Source organism: Ceratosolen solmsi, unplaced genomic scaffold (genome assembly GCF_000503995.2).
Source record: "Ceratosolen solmsi marchali unplaced genomic scaffold, CerSol_1.0 scaffold14, whole genome shotgun sequence".
Taxonomy (NCBI): domain Eukaryota; kingdom Metazoa; phylum Arthropoda; class Insecta; order Hymenoptera; family Agaonidae; genus Ceratosolen; species Ceratosolen solmsi.
The window spans coordinates 912,202-923,820 of NW_011948420.1; the positions used below are offsets into that span (position 1 = coordinate 912,202).

The following is an 11,619-nucleotide window of genomic DNA, read 5'->3' on the forward strand; positions in this document are numbered from 1 at the left end:
GATTAAAGGGAGAAAGATACAGCTTCGAGTATACATGCGTCGTTGGTGCTCATTCGAATGCCAGTCCGAATTTGTGGGTTTTCCGCATTTCTGAAGCACGCTCCACGTTCGGCGAGCGAGCGAGCCTGTAATTCGCTCGACCGTACTGGCTTGAAAATTAATTTCCCGCCTACGCCTTCTCTTTCCATTCTCTTTCCTTCATTCTTTTTTCGTATCGCTCTTTCGCTTTTATTGTTTCTATTTTTCCTTTTTCCGTTTGTTCCGTTTCACCCTGGCGCAGCGTTACGTGAACGCTTGGCTGACTACTCGTCAGCCATTACTACTGATGCGCCCTTTCCCAGATATTACGTCTGTCGAAATGTAAAAGTAATGCGTTCTACTGGAATATCGACCAAAGTTTAAAAATTTCTTCTTTTATTGAATTATACTGTATCAAGTGATATAATTTCACTCATATTAAAACTTTCAATTTCCGAAGCTTTTATCTTTTACGTATGCGAATAATATTTTATGTCTATCGTTGAAATCTGTAATAAAATGTAATATATACTTACTTTTTTTTGGCTTTTTATAAATCATTGTCATTAATATATACGATATAATATGCACTAACGCTATTATATTATTTTATAATAGAATTAATATGAATATGTCTAAATAAAGTGCTTTACTCATCAAAATGGTATGGTTGAAACTTATTTTACCAGAAAAAGTTATACCTGACACTGTTGAGGTCCTTGTCTGTTCGGCGAAGAAGCTTTCGGCCTTGGTTTTTTCACCCCCAATTTGCTGGGATCTCCCATACCGGTCCTTGACTCTTCACCACTGCCTGGGAAAGTAAATTATTAAATTCTACTAATTTATTCTGGCTTTTTATATTAATATTAACTGAAATAATTATATAAGCATGATATAGAATTGGAAAATTAATATATTTTTTTAATAAAGTAAATACTAAAAAGTATAAATTAATAATTAAGTATTACTTAATTAATTATTAATTAATCTAAATATTGTTTTAATCTCTTAAATCTTAATTGATAGCATCGATAAAAATTTAATTTAAATAATTTGAAGTAAAATTGGTAATTTTAAATTATGTTTCGCTCTACTTATATTACAAGAGAAATTATCTGATTCTTTTCTCATATAATAAGTATTCTTATAAGCGTTGTTCATTAATAATAAGGAATATATATATTTTTGAATCGTATTACCTGTACGGTAATGAAAAAATTTTTTAGAACCCAAATATAACTCTCTATTTTCTCAGCAATTTAGAAATTTCTGAACAATGTGGAAAGACGTGACCTGAAAATATGCAATAGGTAAGCACTAGATAGCTTCTTAAGTAAAGCTTCTTAGCTTAAAGTAAACGAGAAAGAGACATAGAGAAAGAGAGAGAGAGAGACAAAAGGAACGTTTTAACTATTTCCTATTAGTAACATCTTCTATAACCTTCAGAGAATACGCATTCAAGTTATCTTTAGTGCATTTTTTCTGTTTTTTGGCACTATTTTACAAAATTTTCAAAAAGATGAAGCTTCCCAAGAATAAAAAGATGTAAGCGAGCAAGAAGTTCAACGAAGAATATTTAAAAAGAATGCGGACAGCTTCTTCAACCAGATAGTTATTTTTTACAAGCTGTGTCATGAAGAATATTATTGACAGTCTGTCCATTAGCTTTCTATTTATTTAACTTTCAAATTAAAATAGTACTTTTTTATATCTTGTATAATAATTTTTTTTTTTTATTTTCTTCAACGTACATTTTTAATGCGGTTTATATTAATGCTTCATGTATTAAATTTATAATGAATATAAAAATGAGTACTTTATTAACAGTCCGCGTCCATATCGAAATGTGCATACTCCGAAAGTGCTTTTTTCCACTCATATTAAATAATGATATTTGTAAGAAGCCTCGAGAATCATTGTATTTTATATATTTTATATGTAGCTAGTATTTCAATATTTTTAATATTACATATATAAACTAATAAAATCATATTTTATTTTATAAATGTTAGGTATGAGCCATTAATACAGATAGCTTCTAATATACATAAATTGAATACGTGATAACAAAATTGACAATCAAGATAAAAACTTCAAAGGTCTTTTTCTGAAATAAGAACAATTGAATATATAAATAACTTTTGAAACATTGTGAAATATAAAAACGGTTTTAAAAAAAGCAACTAATGTTACAAAAAATCGATAGATATATAAATTGAGAAATAAGGAGAAGAAAGAAGGGTAAAATCCAAGACAAGATATGAAAAAATAGTCAAAGCCTAAAAGTTCATACTTCGACATATAGCAGATTGATAGTTCGTAGTGTTTCTTACGTAGTTTATATGCAGGCAAACGACATAAAGCGAAAATAGAAGAGAATGTAACGCCATAGTACGGACTTTTAAATAGTCAAATGACTTGCCGCCGATGTCGATCTGTTCGTTGAAGTGAACGGAGCACCCAGCGATAACGAACGCTTTTCGAAAAGCTGACTTTGAGGAACGAGCTGCTGGTCGCGTACACGCGTTTCTTCCCCTCTTTGAGATGGTAAATGGCACGGTTGACTTTACCACAAACTTCTGCGGTAGGTAGCTGAGAATTATACCGGCTCAAAGAAAATCGTATTATCGAAACCGTGAAAAATTCTCTTCGTTACTTTCGCAAGAATTCATGATTCGTTCCAGTAATTGATTATTTTTCCCATTTGATAAATGCTGACAGGGAGATGGATTATTAAAAATATACTTATAATTCAAAATATCATAATTATTTAATTCTTCAATAAAAATATATTTTATAATTCTTTCTTTTAAATTAAAATTGTTTCAATATTATTTAATATTTTATGTCAAATATAAATATTATAGACAGTGTTATATTCCAGAATAAATGAAGAAAATTAATACATAATTTTCTTCAAATTAAAAATTTAATTTATGTAATATAATGCTGCATCAAAAATATTGAGAAGTAATAAAAATAAAAATAAATGGCTTATATAAAATATAATCAAATTTGATAGTGATTCTATTCAAATTAGATAAATTATCATTAATTTTATCTTATTGAAATCACACGTATTAAATAAATTACTAATGAAGCTGATAACACATAATTCAAAACATTATTATGATCGGCTTCAATTTTTTCTATTTTCTCTCAAACTATCGTCGACATAATTCTGGCATTCTGCTTTGCCAGAAACAAATGGTATTATATTTTTCTTGAAACCATACAAATTTAATTTTATAAACCTATAGAATAATTTGTTATTCTGAAGTCTGTAGTTATGCTGGAATTTTAATATTGTAACAAAATATAGTTTCTTGATGTTTGGCTTACGTTAAAACTAATCTGAACTCGTTGAATGTAAATTCCATGTTGAATAAGCTTTCGCTTATAAGCTGATTCTCTCGGTCTCCCCCCCCCCTCTCTCTCTCTATCTATCTATCTATCTATCTATCTATCTATCTATCTATCTATCTATCTATCAATCTACCTATCTATCTATCTATCCATTTATCTATCTATCTATCTATCTATCAATCCATCTATCTATCTATATATCTATCTATCTATCTATCTATCTAACTATCTATCTATCTCTCTTTCTCTTTTTATCTGTCTCTGTATCTATTTAACTTTATCTTGCTGTTTCTCGCTTTCTCATCCTCATTTTCAAGCTTTTCCTCGAGTCTTCGTAACTATAAATCTCTAATTAGTTATTCTAACCAAGATATGCGTTGTCTTCACATCTTTAAAAGTTAAAGACAGTTAAAGAAAGTCATTAGAGAAATATCAGAATGATATAGATATAGATAGATAAATATAGATAGATAGATAGATAGATAGATAGATAGATAGATAGATAGATAGATAGATAGATAGATAGATAGATAGATAGATAGATAGATAGATAGATAGATAGATAGATAGATAGATAGATAGATAGATAGAGAGAGAGAGAGAGAGAGAGAGAGAGAGAGAGAGAGAGAGAGAGAGAAGTACTTAAAAATAGAAAATATACAGAGAAATAAAAAAAAACTATGAGTATTTGCAGAACTCAAATTCACAATACTCATTTATAATACTTATGTAGAGATTCGCGCATAGCATGGATATATACTAAATAAAAGGTATGAATAAAATAACTGAAATAATTTAAATGTAATAGTCATATATTTATATATAAAGTTTAAGTGCTATAAGAATGTGTATATTATACAAAATAATTTAAGATAAATTATTTCAATGTTCAGATAATGAAGATTTAATGTATTACCTTTGTTAATCTTTTAAATATACTATGTATGTTATTGAAAATAGCATCTGAGAACAGATAACAGAATTAATAGATTCAATGAATAAATAAATACTAAAATGGCTGGATAGAATTTTTACTTTTGACAAAATTTAAAAAAAAAATGTTTATTAAAAATAATATTATAAACATAATTGGTATATGATCAGTTAATTAATACAACAGAAAGGAATAATTATTTGAAGTTTTATAATTATATTAATATAAATATTATTATAACAAATACACTTATTCTTAAAATAAATACTAGTTTTAGGAATAAAAAGAAATTGATAACTTAAAATTCCTAAAGAAAAGACAGGAATGATACAAAAAAATTATTCTAATATAGAAAAACAGCAAACATAACAAATTTGTAAAATTTGTGAAGTATATAATTGTCTGGGATCAGACTGAAAACCTCCCTTTGATGGTAGGTGGAGGTGTTGCAGGCTAGTAGAGGAGGCAAATGCAATTATTCAATTCCACACATAGTGTATCTTGTCTTTTCTTTATTAAATACAATAATATAATAATTAGTTGATGGTCATAAAAGAGTACGAATGGAGAGTGTGAGTGAATTATTTGATGAAGTTTCTTCAATTATTTTACGTGCTGGTGAGAGTGTATACTCTCGGTAATGTGAGGCGTGAGTCCTTCCTTTCACGAGAAGTGTCGCTGTTGTAGCCGGCGCGTACTAAAGGAGGGAGTGACACGATGCTGCCTTAGCCGCCGGTGCGAGCGTGAGCCCCGCCCCTGTTGGTGTAGTTGCAAGGAACGTGCCTGTTGCCGTTGCTGCTTACGCAGGTGTGAGGTCTGCCGGTATTGGTATGGCGTGAGAAACGTGCGTGTTGACGTTGCTGCTTACGTAGGCGTGAGATCCACTGGTAGTTGTATCTAGGTTGCGATACGTTAGTATATCTTGTAGTTGTAGTTTCGTTAATTTCACTCTTAATTTATGTTTGCACTGGCGCTTCTTGAATATAAGTTTACGTTTAAGTTTAATAGATTCTAATGGTGTGGCGTCACTATTGCTTTGATGAACTGCTTGATGCTTACGTACGTGAATAGTTACAGTGCGGGATGCCTGTAGTGGTAATGCTTGAAGGTAGAATAGTGAGCCTGTCGTAGAGACTGCGTGATAGCATAAGGAAGATGCGTGTCTTTGCGCTACTCTTAAATATTCTCGTAAGAGCTTGCGACGCCGGTAGCTCACCGGTGTCTGTTCCAATGCCGATCTTTGTCGTGACGTCAGTAGGATATAGCCTTGGAAGGTTCATTGGCATTACTATTCGGAATTATAATCGTATATTCGAGTTTTCAGTGTAGCGAAATTTCCCAAATTCGCTAAATTGTGTTTGTAAACGTAAATGTCCGGGACCTTATACCTCTCCCATTTTTGTATTCCGCTTTTAACTGCTTCAATCCCGAACAACCATATATAAGCAGAATATATGCACGATATGTCAGCAATAGTTTTTTTAATTTAATTTAAATATGAAATAGTTTATGTATATAGCCATTTTATTATTCTTTAATTAATTTTTACATCTAGTTTATTTACTTATTTAAAAATTTAATTTGATTTACATTTTTATTATATGACGTAATAGATAATTTCTTGTAAGTTTAAAATTAAAGGGCAAACCATCTGCTATTCAGGTATTTCATTCGGATCAATTCATTCCATATTTTACTACAGAACCTGAGTATAAACTTCATGTTCGAATTAAATAAATAGATAATGAGGTTCTAATTTTTCAAAATTATAAGAATAATTTTTGACGTCGTTATAGTTTTATTTTTTTCGTTAATAAAATATATATATAATTGATGAAATACTAGATTTCTTTTAGTGTCGATGTTCACTGTCGATTAACCAAATTGTCACGCGGTATAACATTAAATACCAAGAAAGCTTAATTACAGCCAAATTTTATATACATAGAATTAGTAAAAATACGTTAATTTAAGCAACCAAACAAAGATGAAAACGCGAAAAATGACTGTTGCAAATGTATGTATATCTCCGGATAATTAATAGCGCCGACGATCCAATGTTTTTTAATTATTTTAAGTGTTCTCATACTCTCAATGGACTCAATAGAGCGAGTAAGCAAGGCAGCATAACGAGCCAATTATTATAAGGGCTGGAACCCAGTCATCTTAACGTTTCTGATAGCCATAATTATACATAATTGCAAATTCTAATTTCTGAATCTCAAGGCTCACGTCTTGCAGTAACATCTGCCTCAATAACGAGTATATGGCTAGGTGACAACCGCAATAGGAGGATTAGGTTCGTAGATATGTTTATAACTCAATTACGTCATAAGTAGCGTTGGCACGCCTCTATTAATAAAGCTCATTTACCTCTAGGGGGATGACTGCGACATGTTATCTATACATACATAGTGTATGAAAATATAAAAGAATCACTAAGCAAGGCCTTTTCTTATAAGTATTTCAATAAAGTATCAATTGAGACTTGAATACACCCAAATTTGAAGAAATATCATGTACTAAAGCTTGAATCAATTGGAATATTAATCACACGAAATTGTTTTAACATTAAATTTTCATGGATAATATATGCTAATACGATAATGTATAATAATACGATAATAATCAAGAACTATGCAATAGTAATGAAATTAATAAAATCTGAATTTCTATCTTCATACATTGTGAATTTAATTATAAGATTTATTTATTAATTATAAAAAATATGACAAAAGCGATATTACACATCAATTATTTTTATCGAAATATTAAACACTTTCGATTTTTAATTTATCGAAAAATTCAACACTCAATAAAATTATTTGCAGTAACAACAAGATACAAAAATAATTATTTTAAGAACGAGCATTACTCTTCTATTACTTTAATAAAACCATTATTATGTAGGCTCCTTTAATATATTTCAGTTTAATTAGGATTTCTGATCTAGCAATTGGAAAACAATTGATTAATATCTAGTTAAACTAATTCGCAGTATTTATGAAAGTTGAATCGTCCATTAAAAATATGATTCAATAGATTAAGATTATTACATAAATATGTTTTTGTAAATTAAGCACTACTAAAAATAATATTCAAATGTATTTTTCTTATTAAACAAATATATTCATAATTTTATATAATCATGATATAAAAGAACTAATAAATAAATTAAAATGTACCTATTTGATTTTAATTAAAATAATTCTAAATGTCATTAAGAATTATGAAAAATTTTAAAAATTCATACTACAAAAATTACTTATTAAAATAGAAGTCACTTCCTCATTCTTCATTTATCTCTAATAAGTTATTAAATTCGATGTTATTTTATTATTGAATAAGTTAATTTGAACAATTTAAACAATGCATTTACATAAAAATATGAATTGACATTTAAAAATAATATGAAAATTAAAACAATTTTAAAGAAATCCTTCTATCATTTTATTAACTTAAAATATCCTGTACAGGATTTTTCAACAAGAATGAAATTAATTATTGTAATACATATTTATTTAATATAATTGAAAAAAGAAACTAAGAAAAAATTTCAAAAAGTTAAATAATGAATTTCAAATTTATCATTGACAATTTTGATAATTATGGTACATAATAACCTTTGAGTACCTTAAGTACTTAAACTAGAAATGAACTCTATGAAACACTCATTGTTAGAAAAAAATGAAAACATTAATATTTATAGGGACTAGGTCATTTTAGATTGCAATTATGAACGCTGACATTCCTCATTCTGTCTGCTACGTTATAGTCTTGATTGGAAGCGGAGAATTAGTGATCGTTTCGGATTATATAGCACTATCATTAAAACTAATCATTCTAATGAATAAAATGGACCTTAGATACATGATGTATTTTAAGTTAGCATATCTTGTGAGCCAGCATTTAAAGTTATTATGTGTTTCTATGTGTATCTGAATGTGTGTGATCTAAAAACACAAATGGATTGTCGACTCACAGATCTATCAAACAATACAGGTTGAATATGACCAGCTGATTAATGGGCCCATTATTATGATTTAAATATTGATCTGCGTAACATATATTGGTTCTAATTCAATTAGAACACAAAAATTATTCTAGATTACAGTGGAGATATACATTTTTATTGATTTTTTACTTCCAATCATTACCATTGTGTTAACCATTGTATTATATAGATGTGATAATCATTGAAATTACATTTATCAGATTGAAGAATTAAAATACATTTAATTAATCAATAAATGTTAACTTTCTTATCATTCTTAATTTATAATATTACAAAATGTATAAATATATTGTTTATAACAAAAGCTAATAAAGTAAAAATGATTGATTTACTATTTTATAGTATTTGCTTAAATTTAATTACAAATTATAAAATTTTGTTCTAAATACTTTGACATAAAATTATATGTCAAAAGTTAACTTTTGATTTAAAATAAATATGATAATTCTAATATTAATTTAAGTGCATTAATATTTATAACATTAAATAAAATTCATTGACGTGCAGTCTTCATTAACTTTTAATCCTAATGACTTTACTATAACTCATATCAACTTAAATGATAGATGGACTGATTTAAGAAAAATCTATATATTTATCAATTACGCAGTATATTATATATATATATATATATATATATATATATATATATATATATATATGTATGTATATACATATTGTTTTGAAAAAGATTATATAAATACATAACTAAAACAGTAGATTTTGCGGATAGTATTTGTTCATATTCATAACTTTCGAGATCATTAACAAAGATCACTAAATAAAATGGTTAAATATGTTATATTCGATTAAATCTACTTACAATATAATTAAATCGGTAGCATAAGAAAAATCTATATATAACTCAATCTAAGTCCAACGTACTAAACTTCGGATACTTTAATTTTATAATATGTATTATAAAATCTCTTGATATATGCATATATAAATTTGTGCGCACAGGATAGAAAAACAGGGAAAGAATATAAAAAATTAAAACTAAAAGCTCACTAAATTCACCATAAAAAACTTTATTCGAAACTCTATTCGGACATATCGTTCTATTTTAATATATACTTTTTTTCATATTTACAATCGATACATCCCTTTTACTTATACATTTTTAAGATACTATTTTGGTGACCATAATAACAAAATACATTATTATAATATTATAAAGTATTATACAGTTTTTAACAAAATACCAATATATATTTTGAATAATATTATGTTTCAAAAAATAAAATGTAATGATAATTGTGTAATTTTTGTACAGTCATATATATGTAAATTTATAATAAACCAATACTTTTTCGGATGTATAATAGAAGAAATTTTATGTATTTAATACGTGCAAAATAAATTTTCATACAATAATTTAATATACATTGAAAAAGGCGAAGCAAAGTCATTCTTAATATAACATATAATTGCGCCTCTATATATATTTCATAATTTATGTTGAAGATTCAATTTCGACGTAATGTTTATCACAACTATCATGATTTTTAACTAATTATTGCTATTATTTATGAAACTCTAAAAATATTTATTTAATTATAAGAATTTAAAAAGGTAATAATTGTTTTAATGATTAAAGCTTCTTTTAAAACAGATAAATTCACTTTATTTATACTTGTCAAATTATAATGAATTATGAAAATTCAAAAGAAATAGTGTTAGATAGGAACTACCTAAAAGCTAGAAGCTTTTGTGAATCATAAATTGAAATTGTGAAACATGGCCAGAAGGCCAAAAACACCACGAGCAGCCAATCTATCCAGGGAATGGTGAAGAAAGTCTTATAATCTCGTAAAATGTCGACAATTTACGGTTTCCAAGCAAGTACGGAAAATTTTCAAAACCATTGTTACTACCATGGTAAGCCTATTGTAGATGTAGGAAAAAGAACGTTGAGGAAAGAAGATGCATCGACGGATTTGTAAAGGACGTCTATTTTCATGTATATTTCCACATGAGACAGCTTCTATGCAAACTTCTTTTCTCATTATTAAGAATACTGAAATTTTACTATGGCCCATTCGCTTCTATTATCATTAATTTTAGGAGTACGACTCCTGAGCTATCTTTTCATTGATTTAATGATCGCACAAATATGATTCATTTATTTAATTTAACGCATATTCATCTCAATTCTATTGAATACTTACTCAATGTTCTTTCCAGTTTTTTTTTATAAATACTTTCGTCTATTTATGAAATATTTAAATCTATATATTTGTAAAATTTGGTTAAATAAAAACTAATAATTAATGATCTCTATTAAATTTATAAAAGAGCTGTATGAATTTATATAAAGAACATATTTACAAATTACAAAAATATTTAATTAATCTATCATCATATAAATTTAACGGATTTTTGTAAATTTTAAATCTCGTAGTAAAATTAAAAATATTATAATCGAATTCTAAACTATAATTAAACTGATTATGCAACTTCTAAACGACAATAAAAATTAGTGAATAAACATGTAATATATATAATATTAAATGTATTAATGTATAACAAATTTTTTCTGAAGAATCTATAATATTTAATATTAATATTTATTTAAAATGTTTATCTAGAATATTTAACCTAATGCACATATTTAATGTGTTTTCATACCTCTACATAATACAAACTGTATTATATACATAAAAGTTCATTATGTAAATATATATATATATATATATATATATCAATTCCATTGTTTTAGTTAAAAAATTCTTTAACAATTAAATAAATAATTTTAAACTGAATTTTATTAATAAGCGATTTCACATTCATTTTTTAATTACAATTATAAAATAATATTTTTATTATTGTACAAAATGTACCTCGTCGTTCCGACTTGTTTTATCAAGGCAGGTTCGACGGATACAATTTGATGCCGTTGACAACTCAGAGACCACGGGTATTGTGTGATAGCGATGACAGGTCACAAGTGGAAGGGATATTATAATAATACAATAAAGATATGGCTGAAGTATATGCCTTTTATTCTGTTATTTATTAATGACAAGGTTGACTAGTATTACTATTATTACTTGTAGAACTAAATTCTTGATTGAAGTGATGTGTTGCGGAGACAACTGTAAAATAATCTATGCAGCTTGATTATTGAATATGAATGGTGAATGGCGCCTGGTTTCGTTCATCGACACTAGCGCCTTTTGAACGAGCACGTGTATGGTTGAGATTATGGATGCGGCTTTATTATTGAAAGATATCGCAAGTGGCGTGAAACTGGATTGTCTACACTTGCGTTGGATTTTGCTTA

At 27.3% G+C, this 11,619-nt stretch overlaps 1 protein-coding gene across 1 annotated transcript in view; it reads right to left on the reverse strand.

Moving 5' to 3' along the window:
- The window catches only part of LOC105361124 (transcription factor HIVEP3-like), a 112,117-nt gene that overhangs the window by 38,838 nt on the left and 61,660 nt on the right, over window positions 1-11,619 (reverse strand). Inside the window, exon 5 of the mRNA XM_011498230.1 lies at window positions 720-829. Coding sequence (XP_011496532.1) covers window positions 720-829 — 110 coding nt within the window. The remainder of the gene's footprint in view (window positions 1-719; window positions 830-11,619) is intronic.